General features: G+C 48.6%; 1 protein-coding gene across 1 annotated transcript in view; it reads left to right on the plus strand.

The window, feature by feature from the left end:
• LOC140387634 (calcium-dependent secretion activator 1-like) overlaps nt 1-23,393 on the plus strand; it is a 513,343-nt gene that overhangs the window by 369,891 nt on the left and 120,059 nt on the right. The window contains exon 4 of the mRNA XM_072470829.1: nt 14,134-14,214. Coding sequence (XP_072326930.1) covers nt 14,134-14,214 — 81 coding nt within the window. The remainder of the gene's footprint in view (nt 1-14,133; nt 14,215-23,393) is intronic.

Raw genomic sequence — 23,393 nt, forward strand, 5'->3', positions numbered from 1 at the left:
CTACATATTCAAACAGCATCTACAAGGTAAAGATGAATCTTTCAACCCTTCTTAACTAACCTCCGCCTGCTAGCGCTGTCCTGCAACTTTGGTGATATTGCCGACTCCATGATCAGAGACCAAGGGCGGGATTCTGCGGGAATCGGCGGGGCGGGCAACTCCGGCGGGAAGGAGTGGTGTGAACCACTCCGGCGTCGGGCGGCCCCAAAGGTGCGGAATCCTCCGCACCTTCAGGGGCTAGGCCGGCCCCGGAGTGGGTTGCTCTGTGCCAGCCGGCGGGGAAGGGGCTTGGCGCCACACCAACCGGCGCCGAAAGGCCTCCGCCGGCCGGTGCGAGTTGGTGCATGCGCGGGAGCGCCAGCGTGTGCTGGCGTCATCCCAGCGCATGCGCAGAGGGGATCTTCTTCGCGTCGGCCATGGCGGAGGACCACAGCGGCTGATGCGGAAGAATAGAGTGCCCCCACGGCACAGGCTCGCCCACGGATCGGTGGGCCCCGAATCGCGGGCCAGGCCACTGTGGGGGCACCTCACGGGGCCAGATCCCCCCCCCCCCCACCGAGGACCCCAGAAGCCGCCCGCGCTGCCAGGTCCCGCTGGTAAGGACCGACTTTAATTTACGGCAGCGGGTTGGCCTAAAACGGGCGGCCACTCGGCCCATCGCGGGCCGGAGAATCGCCGGGGGGGGGGGGCCGCTGGAAGCGGCCGCCGACTGGCGCTCCGCGATTCACGCCCCCGCCAAATCCCTGGCGCCGGAGAATTCGGCAGCCGGCCGGGGCGGGATTCACGTCGCCACCCGCCGATTCTCCGACCCGACGGGGGGTTGGAGAATCCCGCCCCAAATCGTTTATGGAGTTCACACTGATCCTCTGAGAGAGCAGCTGATGAAAATCAAGCATATGACCCTGCCAGTCACGATTGAAACATGCACAGTGCATAAGCACGCCACAAATCGCTATGCCCAGTACAAATCTGCTGAAAATGAGAAACTTGCCTCCCACGAGGCAGAGAGTGTGCAGGCCATCTCCCGGATGCAGCGCCTCAGCATTGATGAAAGCGGCCATTTTGCGCGCTTTTCCCGGGGCCGCACGCATGCGCGATGCGAACGGGATAACGAAGCAGCCGACACCCGCACTGCGCATGTGCGACGACGGCGGAGTGTCAAGCCGCCGACGTCATGACGTGCTCGAACTGCGGCAACACCCATTTAAAGAAACACTGCCCTGCAAGAGGCAGGCGATGTATAAACTGCAGGAAGCCTGGACACTATGCAGCCTTGTGCAGCTCTGCACCACCAGTCAGAGGCCAGCGCTCCCAATTCCGACGACGGCGCGTTCAGAGTGCGCAATACCGATTACAGGATTCTGATCCTGGCAGCACAACGGATCCAGAGGAAGAATGCCTGGACTCCGCCTACTGTGTGGGCATCAGTACCAAATGTGAATATGCCACATCCAACTCATCACAAATTCAATCCATCCTCGCTGTGAATTCTGTGGACGAATGGTGTGCGGTGATGCAGGTCAACCACTGCTCCATCCAGTTTAAGCTGGACACAGGTGCTTCCGCCAACCTCCTCACAGGCAGATTTCAAACGCATCAAGAAGCCCCCCAAGGTCCTTCCAGGAGCCTGCAGGTTCCTGGACTACAACGGAAATGCCATCACGGCACTGGGATTCTGCCATCTACTCGTCTCCAACCGGATCACCCATGCACGGTTACGTTTTGAAATTGTCAAGCCAGACAGGGCATCCCTACTTGGCGCGCATGCCTGCAAGCAGCTGAACCTCGTGCAGTGGGTTTACACAACGACATCCTCCAATGTGGATCATCAGGCCGGCATTGACGACATCCTCGCTCAGTATCCGGATGTGTTCGGCGGGATGGGTACACTGCCATATCGATACAAGATTCTGCTACGACCTGATGCCAAGCCAGTGGTCCACGCACCACGCCGGGTCCCGGCTCCGCTGAGGGAGCGCCTGAAGGCACAGCTCAAGGATCTTCAGCAACAGGGCATCATTTCCAAGGTAACCGAACCGACTGATTGGGTCAGCTCGAGGGTATGTGTTAGAAAGCCTTTGGGAGACCTGCGCATCTGCATTGATCCCAAGGATCTCAATAAGAATATAATGAGTGAACACTACCCCATCCCGAAGCAGGAGGAACTCACCAGTGAGATAGCACATGCACGGTTTTTCACCAAATTAGATGTGTCACATGGATTTTGGCAAATCCAGCTGGATGAGTCCAGCAGATGGCTCTGCACCTTCAACGCACCGTTTGGCAGATACTGCTATAATCGCATGCCGTTTGGCATTGCCTCGGCATCGGAGATCTTCCATCGCATCATGGAGCAGATGATGAAGGGCATTGAAGGGGTTCGTGTATACGTGGACGACATCATCATATGGTCCACAACCCCTGAAGAGCATGTTTCCCGTCTCCAGCAGGTATTCCGCTGTGTCCATGCCAATGGCCTGAAGCTGAACAGGTCCAAATGTTGCTTCGTTATGTCGACACTCAAGTTCCTAGGTGACCAGGTCTCTCAGCAGGGCGTGCGCCCGGACACAAACAAGGTCAAGGCCATCAAAGCCATGAAGGTCCCTGAAGACAAGAAGGCGGTGTTGCGCCTCCTGGGCATGGTCAATTTTCTGGGCAGTTCATCCCAAACCTGGCCTCACACACCACGGCCCTACGTAACCTGGTGAAAAAATCCACTGCCTTTGAGTGGAAGGCAGCACATCAGGCAGAGTGGTTGGAGCTGAAAGCCAAGCTCACCACTGCACCCGTCTTGGCATTTTTCGACCCAAACAGGGAGACGAAGATCTCGACAGATGCGAGCCAGGGTGGCATCGGTGCGGTGCTGCTTCAACGCGATGACACTTCATCCTGGGCACCGGTAGCCTACCCATCAAGGGCCATGACGCCCACCGAAACAAGGTATGCGCAAATAGAGAAGGAATGCCTGGTTCTTCTCACTGGCATTCTCAAGATTCACGACTATGTCTACAGCCTGCCGACATTCACTGTCGAGACGGAGCATAGGCCTCTGGTCCACATTATCCACAAGGACCTGAACGACATGACGCCTCGGTTGCAGCGCATCCTCCTCAAACTCAGAAGGTACGACTTTGACGTAGTGTACACGCTGACAAGGAGCTCATCATCGCTGATGCATTGTCCCGCTCCATCACATTGCCTAGTGAACCACTGGAAATCATCCAGCAGATTGAATCACAGGTGCAGCTGTGTGCTCGCACCCTCCCGGCATCTGATGAGAATGTGGTTCGTATCCGCAAGGAGACAGCCAAAGACCCCCTCTTGCAGCGTGTCATGCACCACCTCGCCAATGGCTGGCAGAAAGGGCAGTGCCCTCAATTTTACAATGTAAAGGACGACCTGACGGTGATTGATGGTATCCTCCTCAAGCTGGACCGGATTGTCATTCCACTCAGTCTCCAGAGCTTGGTGCTCCGCCAAATCCATGAGGGACACCTGGGCGTCGAGAAGTGCAGACGCAGAGCCAGGCAGGCTGTCTACTGGCCCGGTATTAGCCAGGACATCTCGAACATGGTCCTCAACTGTGCGACCTGTCAACGCTTCCAGCCAGCGCAGAGCAAGGAGACGCTCCAGCAGCATGAAATCGAGACCTCCCCGTGGTCCAAGGTTGGCATTGACCTCTTTCGTGTGAATGGTCGTGACTACATGTTGATTATTGACTATTTCTCCAATTACCCTGAAGTCGTGAAGCTCTCAGACCTCACATCTCGGACCGTCATCAAGGAACGTAAGGAGACGTTCTCCAGACATGGTATCCCACTCACTGTCATGAGTGACAATGGCCCGTGCTTCAACAGCCATGAGTGGTCTGTGTTTGCCAAGTCATACCATTTCAAACATTTCGATCCCACTGTCCACTGGCATGTCGCCGGCTCAACTCCTGATGAACAAGGACCTGCGGACGACACTTCCAGCCATACACTTGCCCAACCTGGATCACCTCCCGGTGCTGCAGAAGGTGCAGCAGCTCCGAAACCAGCAAAAGCAGGGCTATGATGCTCATGCCACCGATTTGCCCGTGTTATCCCCGGCAGACACTGTCAGGATCAAGATACCAGATGGTGGCCGGTCTGCTCCAGCTGTCGTTGTCCGACAGGCTGCGCCCCACTCGTATGTTGTACGTATGGCTGATGGTTCTGTTGTGCGACGAAACAGACGGGCACTGCGCAAAGTTGCCTGCCCGCAACCGCTTTCTTCTCCGTTTCCGCCTGTTGTTTTGCCACCTCCTGAGACCTCGAACTACGAGGCCACCAGTCAGGCTTCCATCCCGCCTGTCAAGGCGCCGTCGTCCCCTCTGCCACCTCTCCGGTGGCCGACAAGGACCAGGCGCAAGCCCCAGAGACTGGACTTATGAACATTTGTTTTGTTTGCTATGTTCTGTTATCGCACATTGGACAGCTGTCTTCACATGTAAATACGTTCACATATGCCACCACTTGTAAATATGTTAATATATGCCACCACATGCAAGTACGTTCCCATATGCCAACAAAACATCAAAAAAAGGAGAGATGTCATGATATGCAGACATGTAAATAATGATATACAGACAGGCACAGACAGGCAGCTAATGAACACAGAGGACAGGACATGACCAATGAGCTGGCAGTACACTCAGGGTTGTTATCTCCTATAAAAGGCACGAGGCACTCACACTCCGCCTCTTTCCACTGATAAATATCTACAGAGTGAGTCAGGGTGTATTTACAGTATCACACCTCCAGCACGTGACTAAGAGCTAGTCTGGTCCAGTCAGACAGAGTAACCACACTTAGGTTAGCAGAGAGTCAAACTCAGAGAGAACTGTGCTAACTTTGCTACTGGTTCAATAAATCAGATTGAACTAACTTCAAGGTCTTGAATATCTTTTGGACAAAGCTGCATCCAGTTGCAGCCTGTGTTATCCCAGAGTACATAACACAAGAGGAGTATCCCAACACTGCTCCAACAGCAATCAACAGCCAGAAGATCTTGTGCTCTCATTTGGGGGCGTGGAGGTCGGTTGGGGTGGGGGTGGGAAGGTGAAGTGATTGTGTGGAGAGACTTTAGGCGATTGCCTTTTGAGGCACTGTAACCTCTGACCAATGCAGCTGGCATGAAGACATGCCATGTAGTGGCAGAGCCAAGCTGACTGGTTTTGTTGGGGAACATTAAGCATTTAATAGAACAAGTTGTCTGTAAGTGACAGGCACGTCAGTCACCTTGGTTGCAAATCTCTTTCATCCATTTCCATGAAGAAGGCACTGTTAACATCTAGAAGACCAAAGGAGCTGCCCTTTTAGATATTTGATAAATATCACACTGTAGAAGAAACATGTGTGTCTAGTATTTGGGGAGAGAAACATTTAGCATATTTGTTTGAAATACAACGATCAGACATCAGTGCTTCATCATTATTCATCACATATGTCATCAACAGAAAAAATATGAATCATGATACCATGTAAAGTGTGGTGAGAATTGTATTTAAAACAATCTTTCGGGCTTTAAGAGGGGGAATGACTGATACTATTTTCATTCTTGGGCAGAAAATGGTAGAATGCTTTCCCCGGGATTTCAATTATATCCTTGAAAGATCTAGGCATGGACTTCTGATTAGTTGTGCTGGTTTCATCAGCACAAACTGGCAAAACCGACAAAAGATCCATGCATTTAAGTGCATTTTGCACTCAGTGCATCTCGAGTTTATGTATTGTCCGATAGTTTTAAATGCGTCTTGCTGGAAGAAGGCTCTGCCTACATGTTTGCTCCTCTGGGACATGTTCAAATACCACCTTGTCCATGATGCGAAATTGACCAACACCAACTTGGCAGTTAATCCCAGCAATCTTCAGTGTTATTCAGCCCCTCGAGAATTGGCCAGTTTTGTGGGAAGGACCTTATTCCAGCATGATTGACACTGATTACAAACATTTTTTTTGTGATTCCATTTTCACCAAATTTCATCGAAATATCACTCTTAAAAATATGTAGGAAAGGTTTTTAAAAAAAAAACAAAACAAAAACTTCACATTTTTAAATTCACCTCAGTTCCATTGGCTTGGAACAGATTTTCCATTCGCCGATACTGAGAAAAGGGTGAGTGGAAATCCAGGATGGGAAGGGGCAGGGTAGCACCTCCCAAAATTGGTACAATTTGCGCTGTAAATACTGATTCCACCCAAAGCAGGAACTCCAACCCATAACGTTTCATTTAGTTCCTCTCCTGGCATAATCACATAGGGATACGGTGACAACACTCAACATCAAATCTCAATGCCGCAGTCTTGAAGCAAGCTGGAGCCAAATGTATGCTCCATTTTCTTTCCTTCCTGTGCATTAGCTGAGTCACACTAATTTTGCACATGTTATTGAGGGAAAGCAAAGACCTTTGCATTGATAAGTAGCTTAATCTCTGGCACTGGAACTTGAGGCAAATACATCACCAAGTTAACATTCTTAACCTTGGAAAAACAGTTTCCTGCGTTTTAATCTGTCAGGAAATAACTGGGAATGTGTAGAAAATAACCTATTGTAATGTTAAATATAATTATGTATCATTGTTGCATTATTAATTCATATTTGGAGAAAACTATTTCAATAGCTTTAACTATGTTCTGTATAATATCATATTTCTCAACCAGTGAGTCATGAGAGTAATGATTATGGGTCTTGAAATGTTCCAGAGAATTCTTGTTTTACATTTTTGTCTACTCGTGTACTGTTGATGTAAGGGCAGGCAGTGTCAGGGTAATCATAGCAGGCAGCATTGCATAGCATATAAAATGTGATTCAACAGTGACAATTAAGAATCACGGAGGGCGAAATTCGATTTATCCCCAAAATCAGGCACAGGGTATCGTGTGATTAGAACATAAGAACATAAGAACTAGGAGCAGGAGTAGGCCATCTGGCCCCTCGAGCCTGCTCCACCATTCAATGAGATCATGGCTGATCTTTTGTGGACTCAGCTCCACTTTCCGGCCCGAACACCATAACCCTTAATCCCTTTATTCTTCAAAAAGCTATCTATCTTTATCTTAAAAACATTTAATGAAGGAGCCTCTACTGCTTCACTGGGCAAGGAATTCCATAGATTCACAACCCTTTGGGTGAAGAAGTTCCTCCTAAACTCAGTCCTAAATCTACTTCCCCTTATTTTGAGGCTATGCCCCCTAGTTCTGCTTTCACCCGCCAGTGGAAACAACCTGCCCGCATCTATCCTATCTATTCCCTTCATAATCTTATGTTTCTATAAGATCCACCCTCATCCTTCTAAATTCCAACGAGTACAGTCCCAGTCTACTCAACCTCTCCTCGTAATCCAACCCCTTCAGCTCTGGGATTAACCTAGTGAATCTCCTCTGCACACCCTCCAGTTCCAGTATGTCCTTTCTCAAGTAAGGAGACCAAAACTGAACACAATACTCCAGGTGTGGCCTCACTAACACCTTATACAATTGCAGCATAACCTCCCTAGTCTTAAACTCCATCCCTCTAGCAATGAAGGACAAAATTCCATTTGCCTTCTTAATCACCTGTTGCACCTGTAAACCAACTTTCTGTGACTCATGCACTAGCACACCCAGGTCTCTCTGCACAGCAGCATGTTTTAATATTTTATCATTTAAATAATAATCCCTTTTGCTGTTATTCCTACCAAAATGGATAACCTCACGTTTGTCAACATTGTATTCCATCTGCCAGACCGTAGCCCACTCACATAGCCTATCCAAATCCCTCTGCAGACTTCCAGTACCCTCTGCACTCATGTCTGGTGTTTATAATGCAGGCAGGCAATTTTGCGCTGCATGATCATTTAAATCTCTTCTTCCAGCGAGCGCTAGCCACATTGTCCATTGACTGCACCAACAGGTAGCCAATATCCGGGGGGGGGGGGGGGGTGGGGGGGCTGTCACGACTTAAAGCCAGCCCACATCCCTTAAAGAGGAGGTGGCTGGAGCAGATGTGGAGAGTTGTGCTTGAAGATAATCTGACCTGGGAAATGAGTGAGTACTGGCACAACAGGGGAAAGTGGACTCCAATGTTTTCAGCCTTGGTGAAGAGGATGGAATGGAGGAAGCCCTCCAGACGACCTGACCAGGCAGTGATAATTAATGCACAACGTCATCATTTGATTTCATACACTCAGCCACCAGCTCAGATACTGACAGTAAGGATAGATTAGCAGTGGGATCTACATCTGGTGAGACACTGGGCAAGAGTGCAATTGCAGCCAGGCAAGAATAGCAAAGATGCCAGCTCACCTAAGCTTTCTTCTTTCGAGGTGAAGACTTTGATCAGGCAACTCAAAAAGAATACTGATGGGTCTGCACAAAAAATGCTTGGTGTATTGGAGAGCTTGCCAGAAAGGCTGTGTACAATGCCAAGGAACATGGAAGCTTTTCAAAGCTTGGAACATAAACCTTTTAGCAAAGAAGTGGTGGCTAACTCCAGCATATTTGTAGATTCAACTATGATGCAGTTTCTGACGGCTGACATCTCCACTTCCATTACAACATGAAAATGAAAATGATGAGCAGCAACCAGCCAATGTCTGCAGTGGCAACTTAGACTGAAGTCCTGGAAGGTCAAACCGCTGTCATCATGACTGCGTTGCACCATGCACAAGGGCCTGCTGGCTCTTTCAGCAATTAAAAATGAGTCCTCCAGTTGCTGGTTTAGCTTAGTGGGCTGGACAGCTGGTATGTGATGCAGAGCAAGGCCAACAGTGTGGGTTCAATTCACGTACTGGGTGAGGTTATTCGTGAAGGCCCCATCTTCTCAACCTTGCCCATCACTTGAGGTGTGGTGATCCTCAGGTTAAAACGCCACCAGTCAGCTCTCCACCCAGCCCCTGATATTTACACTGCTTGCAAAGAAGTTCAGTCCAGAGAGATATTTTGTTTCAGAAGTTGGAGCTAACTTAAAGTCGTTTAGTGTACCCTAAGAGGCTACATTGTCATGGTGATGGATGGAGCTGAAGAAAGATTAACATTTTCAATTTCTCTGCTTGTTTTTTGGGAGGGGTTGTTGGTTGCAGTTTGGACTTTGTGTGCTTTGCAGCACCCGGATAACCACTGGAACCTGTCAACAGCCTTCTGGCACTGAGGACTCAAGAGAAGTTTTGAGAACTGAGAAGATGGTGGAAGGTCACAAGTTCTGTGTCAGGCAATTAGGGCTCAGAAGAAGCCATGGGAGCCATTTTAGCTCGGTGCAGGTGGGAATTAGAGTTCAGAGAAACTCAGGGGCAGTGCAGGCTAACGAAGCCAGCGGACTACAATTGTTGGAACCATGTCGGTTATTGGAGGTGGGAATACTTTGTGAATCCTGTGGGATGCAGTCTCAGGAGTAGAGATTGAACCATCGGGAGGTGAACAGTAATTAAGGCAGTCCAAGTTGGAACGTTTTTGGAGAGATTCCAGAGACTCGATCATCGAAAGTGAGGAGTTGAAATCCCTCATGTAGGAGACAGAGTTCATGAGACTTTGTGACTCACAGTGATTACTGACTTCTAGATGGGTTGCTGACAAACCAGTTGAATCTGTTTTGGTTGTGAAACAAAAGAGAAAATGCTGGAAAATCTCAGCAGGTCTGGCAGCATCTGTAGGGAGAGAAAAGAGCTAACGTTTCAAGTCCAATGACTCTTTGTCAAAGAGTCAAAGACTCTTTGTCTTGGTTGTATCTGCCATTTAATGTGCAGTGTGTAGCATATGACCTCAGATTGTCTGTTAATTCATAGTTACCTGATGTTAATTCTGAATGTTAAAATATAAGATAAATATGGTAGATTATTTAAATTTCCTGCCCATGTACAGTAAAGCTTATTTTGTTTAAAACCGTGGAATCTTGTGGCTTTATTCTCCTAATAGGTAACTGAGAGTTCAAACTTGGTCTGCTTTGAACAAAATGTTGCTGGTGCTTAACTGGTGGAATATAAATTGGCGGCTTGTCCCGTTTCTCAAATCCACAGGCGAATATGGGTGCTGGGACTGATGAGTCTGATAAAATTTTTACAATGAATCTTACAAAAATAATGCTCTGTTTCTTCAACTTTTCTGGAGAGGGAAAGATTTATCCCTCAGTGATATACAACAATTAATCAAGGTTAGTTTATCACATTAGTAGAAAAGTTGAAGCTAGTATTAAAGGCAGGGGCTTAGAACGCAGACACAATTGAAGCAATTGAACAGCCCTTAGAAATAGGAGAAGATAGGGCGGAACGGTGGCGCAGTGGTTAGCACTGCTGCCTCACGGCGCCGAGGTCCAAGGTTCGATCCCAGCTCTGGGTCACTGTCCGTATGGAGTTTGCACATTCTCCCCGTGTTTGCGTGGGTTTCGCCCCCACAACCCAAAGATGTGCAGGATAGGTGGATTGGCCACGCTAAATTGCCCCTTCATTGGAAAAAATGAATTGGGTACTCTAAATTTATAAAAAAGAAATAGAAGAAAAGCCTGACTAGGATCTAACGCAGCTTGAATTAGCTTTAATTCAATTGAAGATGAAGCAGCTTGAGATAGAAAGAGATAGAGAAAAGGAAGAACTTGAACTTGAAAAAGAGAAGAAAGAGAAATGCGGAAGCTTGAACTTGACGGCCAGGAAGAGAACTGAGCAAGGGAGGAAAGAGATAAGAAAAGAAACCGAGAGCTTCAAAGAGAGAAAGAAATTGGACAGTATTAACTGGATAAAAAAAAGCTTATCTTATTGGTGGAAGAAGAGACAGTTTGAATGATGCCCTGAGTCCCACGCTGAGGTTTGAAATATGGAAGAATCTTCACCTAGAGCCTAAATTCACTGAGGACAGAGTTGAAAAATATTTTGTCTCATTTAAAACTGTGGTTACAAAGCTGAAACCGCCAATGGACACATAGGGTTGGATTCTCCATTGTATGCCGCCGGCAGTAGGTTTCCTGATCCAACGGAGAATCAAGCAGCGGCTGGAAAACAGGATTGGCGCTATTCCGTTGCTCCTGTCCCCCGCTGGCGGCGGCAGCAGCGAGATACATACCCTGCACCAGCAGCAACATGCAGATAGGCATTAGCATCCATTTGCTGGCTGCCCGATTTGCCAGGCCCCTCAGCCGGGATTCGGTGCAGGTATTTTCAAGCGTGGCCTTGACCCCGAAGTGGGTCAAGTGGGTTAGTGCCATTGGAGGTGTGTCCCAAAGTCCATCGGAAGACTCAACCTCCTCGCTAAATTGTAAATCCCGATCAGACGCCCCCTCCATCAGATCCCCCCTCCATCAAACCCCCCTCCATCAGACGCCCCCTCCATCAAATCCCCTTCCATCAAACCCCCCTCCATCAGACGCATCCTCCATCAGATCCCCCCTCCATCAAACCCCCCTCCATCAAACATCCCCTCCATCAGATCCCCTTCCATCAGACGTCCCCTCCATCAGCCGCCCCCTCCATCAGATCCCCCCCTCCATCAGATCCCCCCTCCATCAAACCCCCCTCCATCAAATCCCCTTCCATCAGACGCCCCTTCCATCAGACGCATCCTCCATCAGATCCCCCCTCCATCAAACCCCCCTCCATCAAACATCCCCTCCATCAGATCCCCTTCCATCAGACGTCCCCTCCATCAGCCGCCCCCTCCATCAGATCCCCCCTCCATCAAACCCCTCTCCATCAGATGCCCCCTCCATCAGACCCCCGCCTGCATCAGACCCCTCTCCATCAGACACCCCCAGCACTGCTGCCTCATGGCACCGAGGACCCGGATTAGATGCCAATCCCGGGGTCACTGTCCGTGTGGAGTTTGCACATTCCCCGTGCCTGCGTGTGTCTTACGCCCACAACCTCAAGATGTAGTGGGCAGGTCGATTGGCCATGCTAAATTTCTCCTTAATTGAAAAAAAATGTTTAAAAGATACCCCCCCCCCCAATCAGAGATTCCCCCAAGAGAAACCCCACCACAGCTTTCTGCAGTGAAAAGTGGAAGTGAACGCACTTTGCTGCTTTTGATGTGGTGAGGAACTGTCAATCATAGCAAGAATGTTTATAAGCATTGTGGTTAGCATTCAGGCAGGGTACTTGAGATGCATTCAAGAGTCAAGGGAAACATTGACCAACACTTCACCAAGCACCTGTCTCTGGAGTAATAAAACTGTCAATCATTGGCAAATGCAATATATTGCTGTGTGAAATTGAATGGGAGATTTGTATTTCAAAGGCTGTCAAGGGATTTGAAGCCCTTTGAAGTGTATGTGGCTTTTGAGGAAGCCTCTGACACTTGAAACACCTGCTGCATTAAACATGAGGCAGCAGATGTTATGGAAGGGTAAATCAAAATGCATAGATTTTTCACTCTATTGCCTGGATTCATCTTTAGGTTTCAGGCAGGGGTCTCTAATGGGGTTCTCTGATGGGGATCTCTGATGGGGATCACTGATGGGGTTCTCTGATGGGGATCACTGATGGGATTCTCTGATGGGGTTCTCTGATGGGGTTCACTGATGGGGTTCTCTGATGGGGATCACTGATGGGGATCTCTGATGGGGATCACTGATGGGGTTCTCTGATGGGGATCACTGATGGGATTCTCTGTTGGGATTCTCTGATGGGATTCTCTGATGGGGTTCTCTGATGGGGGTCTCTGATGGGAGGGTCTGAAAGGGAGCTGAGGGGTCAGTCGAGGTGGTCAGGTGGTGGGGCAGGATTTGCATTGTGGGGAGAGTGGGTACTTACAATGGACTTGTGGGGCACCTCAGTTATGCACTGATCCTCTTGATCCACCAAAGGGTCCACCACATCAGGGCCACGCTTGGGAAAATTGGCACCAAATCCCACCAGGAGGATTTCCCGCTTGGGGGGATCGGTGCATAATTGGGGAGTGGAGACTTGACCTTCCAGCCTAATCGGATTAATTGGATGCAAATCGATAATTTGCATCCTCCTACCGACGCGTAGATCGCTGCTGCCACTGGGAGCCTTTCCAATTTTATTGCCAACACTCTATTCTCCGCCCAATTGGGAAAACCACAATGGAGAATCCACCTCAGTATTCATCCTTCCACAGGCCGCTTTGCCAGTGCGTTTGTTGTAGTATATTAATCAAACTAGCCCAGACCACTGCCACCCATGCCAACATGGTGCAAACTGCAGCTAGGTCATCTAGACCCAGAGCTGCTCGAGGTAGTCCTCCAAGGCCACTTGCAGTCTCCTCCACTGAAAGCCAGGGATCGTCCATGCAGCAGGCACTAGCACTCTGTAGGAAGACTAGGACAGGTAATGGGCACAAGGGGGATACAAAAGGAGCATTTGTGTGCAAATGCATGATTTTGATCATAACATTTGGTATGCTTATTTTGTAATAAGTCTAAAAGTCAGTTACAGAGAGAGGTTATGTGTGGAATTGACGCTGAATGTAGAATTTGGGGTTGCAAGTACAAGTATGACTCCAAGGGCAGTCCTTTGCAACCAACCCAACCAAAAAGGAGCTGTCTAGGTTTTCTCAGGTTCCCGCTTCCTGGCCCTAAGCCGTTTGGCTAATGGCAGCAGGTGTCCCCTCATGATGATAAGGTTGTACAGCCTGCAGCAGACCAGCTCAAACTTTGATTATTCTATCTGCCAAGTCCTACAGCACTCATTCAGTGCAGTATATGCATTGGAACTGTCGCTTCACCACACCGATACCCTGCTCTATCAGATTTTGTGTGGCAGCATGGCTCTCATTGTATGTTTGCTGTGCGCGTGGGTGAGTGGGTAACGCCCCAGAGTGTTCTTTCTACGACTGAATGCCTGTAAAGCATGCCAGGTTGGCTGGAATGTTGAACTCCAAACTGGCACCACTCACGTCAGATTAGTGTGAATGGCTGATTAATGTTATGATCTATCTGCTCTGTATACTCCTGGTGGGCGTTTATCATACGCAAACTCATGCCTGTAACTAAGTATCAATCGACGCAATTCGCTCCAGAATTGCGCACATGCACTGCGGGTGCCGTTTTGGAGCTTTCAGATCACCGCTGAAAGTTGCAATAGCCACCCAATTTCTTGGTCTATTATCCTTAATTTCCTTCTCTTCCACAGCAGTGACAGTGAATCAATGGCAAATTTAAAATTTATGAATTCTATTGTGTTTCCAGCTCGATAACCCCGATGAGCAGGCAGCTCAAATCAGGCGGGAGCTGGATGGACGTCTTCAGATGGCAGATCAAATAGCAAGGGTGAGTAAAAGGACTGCACTAAACACCAACAGATTTCTCTCCCATTCTTTGCACGATGTTTTCCTCCATGTGCTCTTTTTACATTTTCTTTTGAGAACTAGTGACCGGTTTCATTTTTATCTCCGTTGATTTTTTTTTTGTGAAGCATTGTAACTTCGGAGTACCTGAATTTATTTAAATAGATGGAAATTGTCGCTGCTGATTTCTGTAAGGCACAACATTTAAAAACTGTGACTTTCCCACTGACGATTACCCTGAGCAAATAAATGACTCAACTGCAAGTTATATCACGCAGTAGAGCTTACTGACTACACTGTCAAGATTTATTCCTTGAGTGGTTTCTGGTGAATATACTGCAAGATGATCATGGCTTCAGAGACATCCAGGGGAACTAAACACATGCTGTGAGCTATTATATAATCCGACTGCTTCAATTTAACCTTTAACGGTGAACAGAGTTTTCATTGTCTAGTTACAGCATCATTTCAAACCGAGTAAAAGTATCTAGTGCCTAATTTGAAAAAATGATCAAATATTTATTGTCAAAATTGACATTAAAATTCAGTTCTCGCACTGCAATCTGCAAAGGGTAATAGATAGGTTAAGTGAGTGGGCAACAATTTAGCAGATGGAGCATAATGTGGGAAAATGTAAACTCATCCACTTTGGCAGGAAAACTAGGAATGCAGCATATAATTTACATGGAATTTACATGGAGAGAGATTGCAGAACTCTGAGATACAGAGGGATCTGGGTGTTCTGGTATAATAATCAGAAAAAGTTAGTATGCAGGCACAGCAAATGATTAGGCAGGCAAAAGGAATGTTGCTGTTTATTGGAAAGGGAATGGAATATAGAGGTAGGGATGTTTTGCCACATTTGTACAGGGCGTTGGTGAGACCAGTCTAGAGTATTGTGTACAGTTTTGGTTTTCTTGTTTAAAAAAGGATATAAATGCGTTTGGACCAATTCAAAGAAGGTTCACTCAAGTGATACCTGGGGAAGGGGGAGGGTGTATCTTACGAGGAAAGGTTGAACAGGCTGAGTCTTAGTCCTTTGGAATTTAGAAGATTGAGAAGTGATCCGACTGAAACGCATAAGATCCTGACGGGCATTGACAAAGAGTGGATGCTGAAAGGATGTTTCCCTTGTGGGAAGACTAGAACTAAGAGACTCACTTTAAAAATAAGGGGGCTCCCATTTAAGACAAGAGATGAGAAGATTTTTGTTCTCTCAAGCGGGTTGGAACTCACTTCCCCAGAGAGCGGCAGAGGCAGTGTCAATGAATATTTTTAAGGCAGAGGTGGAAAGATTCTGGACTGATGAAGCAAATCAAAAGTTATCGAGCCTAGGCAGAATGTGGAGTTGACACCACAATCAGCTCAGCAATGATTTTACTGAATAGCGGAGCAGGCTAGCGGGACAGAATGGCCTACTCCTGCTCCTCATTCATATCCTTGTCTGCAATCTCATTTTTTTCCCTGCCTTTTAGATGCAAAGGTAATGGTTGATTTCTGTGGTGCTGTTATCATTTGGTACTTGGGACATATAATAATGCACTGTTTACCCATAGCATGCAATTAAATAAAAACTATTAGTGCTTCAGTTCAAAGCAAGTGATTCAATCCAGGAAGCTGGCCATACACCACTGTGCATAATGGCATTCGCAGTACTGGAGTATGTATGGATGGATTAGATGACAATGATAAATTGCTCTAACATCATCTTAAGCCATAATCATGTTACTAAATTGAACTATAATCCACCCTATGCTTTATCCTACATGTTTTACTGTCTTGTTTGTGATGTTACTGGAAAAGCTCTTGATAACTCAAATGTGTGATAAAATCATGCTGCATGTTAATTATAAACAGCAGTTGGTCAAGTTGTGGTACAGTACGTTACCGCATCAGTGCCAGGCTATCACTGACTAGGCATTCATCCAAATGCCCCATCTGCCCAATGCACCAACAGTTCTTTCCATGCACACAGTGTAATTTCCAAATTCATCCTTGGCTGGGAACTTCCTCAAAGCTGCTCCCACTTAATTGGCATAACTTCACTGAAAATGGGGCAGTTATCCTGTTCCATATGTATGTGGGATTCCTGCTGCACTTTGGCAAAATTACGATGGAAGAGACAGAGCGGCTCTGCAGAAATCCTGGCCTCCTTCGGTGGCATCACTTTTTTGCTTTTGTTTTAATTTTTGGAATACTTGCATGCTAATGGAGTAACATTGGATGGTAAAATAGAGGAATATTCAGCCCTTTGTGCCTTGAAAATCATAATGTATATGTCACATATTAACATTAAGGTTTTATGAAGGGTAAGTCATGCCCAAAAAACTTGCTTGAGTTCTTTGAGGATGTCACCAGCAAGGTGGATAATGGGGAACCTGTGGATGTGATATATCTAGATTTCCAGAAGGCGTTTGACAAGGTACCACATAAAAGACTCATCCAGAAGATGAGATCACAGGTGATTGAGGATGGAGTACTAGATTGGATTGAGGATTGGCTGACTGACAGAAAGCAGAGGGTTGGGATAAATGGGTCCTTCTCTGGCTGGCGAACTGTAACTAGCGGTGTGTCACAGGGGTCAGTCCTCTGCCTTTAACTGTTTACAATCTATATAAATGATCTGCAAGCAGGGACAGAGTGTAACATAGCAAAACTTGATAATATAATAGGTGGAAAAGCAGCCAATGAAGAGGAGATAAAGAGTTTACAGATGGATACAGATAGGCTAGGAGAACGGGCCAAAATTTGGTGGATGGAGTTTAATGTGGATAAGTGTGTGCCGAAAAAGAGACAAGCAAATTATTATCTAAATGGAAAGTGGATTCAAAATGCAGCTGGCAGAGGGGTCTAGGTGTCTTTGTTCATGAATCACACAAGGTCGATATGCAGGTACAGTATGTAATAAAAAATGCAAATGGAATTTTTGGATCTTATTGCAAAAGGACTGGAGTATAAAAATAGAAAGGTGTTGTTGCAATTGTATTTGTGAGACCACATCTGGAGTATTGTGTCCAGTTTTGGTCTTTTTTGAGGAAGGATATGGTGGCATTGGAAACAGTTCAGAGGAGATTCACCAGATTGTTTCCGGGGGAAAAAGGGTTGACATATGAGGAGAGATTGAACAGTTTGGGTTTATACTTGCTGGAGTTTAGAAGAAAGGGAGAGGATCCGATTGAGGAATATAAACTAAGAGGGATCGATGAAGTAAACGCAGACCAAATGTTCCCCCTTATGGGATAATCTAGATTTAAAACTGCTTCTCGGAGAGGGTTGTGAATTTGTGGAACTCACTGCCTCACAGTGTGGTGGAGTCTGAATCATTAATGGTTTCAAGAAGGAGATCTGATCAAAAAAATGGGTTAAAGGGATACGGGGAACAGGCAAAGAGGTAGATTTGAGACCAGGAAGAGATCAGCCATGAGATTCACGGTGATTTAGCCGTTTGGATCAGAAATTGGCCAGCTGTAAGAAGACAAAGGGTGGTGGTTGATGGGAAATGTTCAGCCTGGAGTTCAGTTACTAGTGGTGTACCACAAGGATCTGTTTTGGGGCCATTGCTGTTTGTCATTTTTATAAATGACCTGGAGGAGGGCGGAGAAGGATGGGCAGCTCCTAAATTAAAAAACATGACCCTGCCAGTAGCCATCGAGACGTGTAAAGTGCATGAACAGGCGAAAAGTCGCTGCTCCCGCCTTAAATCGGCAGAACAGGACCAACTTGCCTTCCACGAGGCAGAGAGTGTACAGGCCATCGCCCGAATGCGGCGCCTTAGCATCGATGAAGGCGGCCATTTTGCGCGCTATTCCTGGAGTCCCACGCATGCGCACCACGGACGGGAGAACGAAGCGGCCAAAGACAACACTGCGCAGGTGCGAGCGGCGGCTGACCGCACTGCGCATGTGCGACAACGCACGGCGCCTTACGACGTCAACGTCATGACGTGCCCGAACTGCGACACCGCCCACTTAAAGCAGAAATGCCCTGCAAGAGGCAGGCAATGTTTAAATTATGGGAAGCCTGGCCATTATGCACCTCCGATAGGGGGCCAGCGATCCCAGTTCCAACGCAAACACGTTCGAAGTGTGCAACAAGCGCTGCTGGATTCGGAACCTGGTAACACCACTGATCCAGAGGACGACTGCCTGGAGTCCCCATATCATGTGAGCATCAATACCACGTATGACAAGGCCTCCTCAAATTCAGCAACACGCCTACCCATCCTCAACGTGGATTCTGCGGACTCAGCTTCTGACTTTATCCTTGCGCTCCTGGCGTACAGGGCAACCCCTCTGTCCACCGGTATGTCTCCGGCTCAACTCCTTATGAATCGTGACCTGCAGACGACTGTTCCGGCCATTCATTTACCTGACCTGGATCACCTCCCAGTGCTGCAAAAGGTGCAGCAACTCAGAAACCGGCAAAAGCTGACATACGATGCTCATGCTACTGATTTGCTTGTGCTCTCTCCAGAAGATGTTGTTCGCATCAAGTTGCCTGGTTGAGGCTGGTCAGCTCCAGCTGTTGTTGTTCGACAGGCTGCTCCCAGGTCGTTCGTGGTTCGCATGGCTGATGGATCCATTGTCAGGCGCAACAGAATGGCACTGCGCAAACTTGCCTGCCCACCATCGGATCTCACGTTCCCAGCTGTCGTTATGCCTTTTCCAGACACCTCGCTCCACGAGGCCACCAATCTGGCTGCAATCCCGCCTGTCAAGGCACCGTCGTCCCCACCTCCACCTCTCAGGCGGTCGACAAGGATCCGACGCAAGCCCCAGAGATTGGACTTATAAATATTTCCTTTGTACATATTGTTCTGTATCTGCACACTAGACACCTTACATGTACATATGCATTCACTTGCCATTTGCTGTAAATAGTTATATCTGTAAATATGTTGTATATGCACTAAGCAACCGTCAAGTTTTTTTTTTAAAGGGAGGATGTCATAATATGCACCCATGCACATCATGAGTGTTACAACCTGCCTACTGACGATTGGCTGGGGACTAATGACTATCCCACAATCCTATAGGAGTATGAACTTCCCCAATGAAGGGGGCGGAGAAACTCCTAGTATAAATAAGCTGGCCAGTTCAGGAACCAGCAGGAAGGAGAAGGTAGCAAGGGAAGTTACTGCTACTGTTATATATATATATTGTTATAGTAAATAAACGTTATTATTTTGTATCCTTAAACCTCGTGCTGGATTCTTCGTGGCCCTTACAAAACTGGCGACGAAGGTAAAAGTGAATAGCTGTCTACACTGCTGAAGCCACCTCCCTGGATTTTTGTTGGATACAGGTTGGAAGTTGTTTTCTATTATACCATGCCTCTGTACGGACGTTTGGATGTTTTTGATGCTGCGCTGGAAAGCTGGAACCAGTACACACAACGGATGCGTTACTATTTCCGGGCAAACAATATCACTGAAAACGAGCGCCAGGTGGTCATATTGCTCACCGCCTGCGGGCCGCATACGTTTGGGGTGATTAGGAGTCTTACGTACCCAGCTGCGCCGGACACCAAAACGTTTGACGAACTTGTGAATATAGTGGGGCAACACTTTAACCCAACCCCGTCCACGATAGTCCAGCGTTACCGGTTTAATACCGCTGAGAGGACCCCTGGAGAATCCCTTGCCGATTTTCTATCCAGGCTACGCGGGATTGCGGAATACTGTGACTATGGTGAGACCTTGTCAGAAATGTTACGCGACCGTTTGGTTTGCGGTATTAACAATGCAGCAACCCAGAGAAAGTTGTTAGCGGAGCCAACATTGACTTTTCAACAGGCAATACAAATAGTCTTGTCCCGAGAGAGCGCAGAGCAAGGAGTACAGGAGCTACAGGGAATGGAAGTGCATGCCTTGGGGCGCAACCCTTTCCGCCCAAAAACGTCCCCCCGCACTCCTGCGGTACCTTGGGCGAGGCAACGACCGGACCGACGCCAGTGGCCATCGGACATTCCTCCCCGAAGGGAGCCTTCTCCAGACCCAATGGATGAGGAGCCATGTCCGTGTCAGACTTGTAGGCGCCGACCCCGTCGCGGACGGCGGTCCTGGGGACGCCAGAGGCGCCGTCGTTCCGACCGAAACTGGGACCAGCCCAGGGGCCGTAACTGGGACCAGCCCAGAGGCCGTACCTTCCATGTGGATGAACCTGCGGCGACCACTCCTGAGGACGTGGAGACGGAGGACGACTGCCTGCAGCTGCATTGTGTGGCAGCTCCCCGTGTGGCCCCCATTAAGGTACGAAGTCTTACAACACCAGGTTAAAGTCCAACAGGTTTGTTTCGATGTCACTAGCTTTCGGAGCGCAGCTCCTTCCTCAGGTGAATGAAGAGGTATGTTCCAGAAACACATATATAGACAAATTCAAAGATGCCAAACAATGCTTGGAATGCGACCATTTGCAGGTGATTAAATCTTTACAGATCCAGAGATGGGGTAACCCCAGGTTAAAGAGGTGTGAATTACATCAAGCCAGGACAGTTGGTAGGATTTCGCAGGCCAGATGGTGGGGGATGAATGTAATGTGACATGAATCCCAGGTCCCGGTTGAGGCCGCACTCATGTGTGCGGAACTTGGCTATAAGTTTCTGCTCGGCGATTCTGCGTTGTCGCGCGTCCTGAAGGCCGCCTTGGAGAACCACATCTCCACATCATGGCCCCCATTAAGGTGACAGTGCGGGTCAATGGCCACCCGCTGGAGATGGAGTTGGATACTGGCGCAGCGGCCTCCGTGATCGCCCAGAGGACATTCGACCGCATCAAGCAGGGTATACAGACCCTTACATTAACTGACTCACAGGCCAGGTTGGCCACCTACACGGGGGAACCACTGGACATTGCAGGAACTACAATGATCCCTGTTGTCTATGGACGCCAGGAGGGGCGTTTCCCACTTATCGTAGTGCGTGGCCATGGGCCCAGCCTGTTGGGTCGGGACTGGTTGCGCCATTTGCGGTTGCAATGGCAGCACATCCTCCAAACAGTTTCTGGAGGGTTGACTGAGGTGCTAGGACGATACCCAGAGGTATTCCAGCCTGGTTTGGGGAAAATAAAAGGGGCCGTAGCCCGTATCCAAGTTGAACCAGGAGCCACGCCGCGCTATTTCCGGGCGCGCCCAGTGCCTTACGCTTTGCTCGAGAAGGTAGAAGGAGTGCTCACTCGTTTGGAGAGTTTGGGTATTATCAGGCCCGTCCGTTTTGCTGACTGGGCAGCACCAATTGTACCAGTAATGAAGCCAGATGCCACAGTTCGCTTGTGTGGCGACTATAAACTTACAGTGAATACAGTTTCCCGATTCGACCGATACCTAATGCCTCGCATAGAGGATCTCTACGCGAAACTTGCAGGTGGACTCTCATTCACAAAATTAGATATGAGTCACGCCTACCTGCAGTTGGAGCTGGACCCTGCCTCCCGACCATATGTAACAATTAACACACACCGGGGCCTGTATGAATAGACACGGTTGCCCTTTGGAGTATCCTCTGCCTGCGCAATTTTTCAACCAGTTATGGAGGGCATTTTGAGAGGTTTACCACGTGTGGCTGTCTACCTAGATGACGTGTTGATTACAGGGACGTCGGAGCAAGAGCATTTGGAAAATCTGGAGGCTGTCCTTAGACGCCTTTCGGAGGCTGGAGTCCATTTACGTCACACAAAGTGTGTGTTTCAGGCAAAAGAAGTAGTCTACCTAGGTTATCGGGTGGACCGCGAGGGTCTGCACCCCGTCGCAGAGAAGGTGCGCGCAATTCAACATGCCCCCACCCCGACTGACACTTCGCATCTTCGTTCTTTTCTCAGTCTCGTAAACTATTACGGGAAGTTCCTCCCCAATCTGGCAACTACGCTGGCCCCCTTGCACCTGCTGCTAAAGAAAAATCACACCTGGGTTTGGGGTCAGCCGCAAGAAACCGCTTTCCGGCGGGTAAAGCAACAATTGTCGTCGTCTGGGTTACTAACCCACTATGATCCGGGAAAGCCTTTGCTCGTCACATGTGATGCATCCCCGTATGGTATTGGGGCTGTCCTGTCCCACAAGATGGAGAACGGGGTCGAGCGACCGATAGCTTTCGCCTCCCGCACATAGACTGCAGCGGAGAAAAAGTACGCGCAGATCGAGAAGGAGGGCCTGGCAGTGGTTTTCGCGGTGAAACGCTTCCACCAGTATGTGTACGGCCGCCATTTCACTATCGTGACTGATCATAAGCCCCTGCTGGGACTCTTCAGAGAGGATAAGCCAATACCGCCCATTGCTTCTGCACGGATCCAGCGCTGGGCTTTGTTGCTTGCTGCATACGAGTATTCTCTGGAGCACAAACCAGGTACGCAGATAGCAAATGCCGACGCACTGAGCCGATTGCCTTTATCGACCGGCCCCATGCCGACCCCCACGACCAGTGAGGTGGTTGCAACCCTAAATTTTATGGACACCTTGCCTGTCACGGCATCACAGATCCGTGAGTGGACCCAGGCGGAGCCAGTCTTGTCAAAGGTTCGGCACATAGTCCTGTATGGTGGGCAGCATAGACAGCTCCCTGGCGAGTTGCGGGCATTTTCCTCCAAGCTGTCAGAGTTCAACGTGGAAGACGGCATCCTCTTGTGGGGGACGCGTGTGATTGTCCCGGAAAAAGGCCAGGAGCTGATATTATCAGACTTGCACAATGGGTATCCGGGCGTGACCAAGATGAAAATGTTGGCCCGGAGTTATGTCTGGTGGCTAGGCCTCGACACCGACATTGAGAAGGTGGCCCAAAACTGCTCCATTTGCCAGGAGCATCAGAAGCTTCCGCCGGCCGTGCCCCTACATCACTGGGAATGGCCAGGGCGGCCTTGGGCACGCTTACATGCAGATTTCGCAGGCCCTTTTCAGGGATCCATGTTCCTTCTACTAATTGACGCCCAGTCCAAATGGCTGGAGGTGCATAAGATGCAGGGGACAACGTCCTGCGCAACAATTGAAAAGATGCGTTTATCATTTAGTACGCATGGCCTCCCCGAGGTGCTGGTCACGGATAATGGCACTCCATTCACGAGTGAGGAGTTTACTAGGTTTACAAAGACGAACGGCATCCGCCATATCCGCACTGCCCCTTACCACCCGGCTTCAAATGGGTTGGCAGAGCGTGCAGTGCAAACATTCAAAAGAGGCC

The sequence above is a fragment of the Scyliorhinus torazame genome, chromosome 13 (assembly GCF_047496885.1).
Source record: "Scyliorhinus torazame isolate Kashiwa2021f chromosome 13, sScyTor2.1, whole genome shotgun sequence".
In the NCBI taxonomy this organism is placed as follows: domain Eukaryota; kingdom Metazoa; phylum Chordata; class Chondrichthyes; order Carcharhiniformes; family Scyliorhinidae; genus Scyliorhinus; species Scyliorhinus torazame.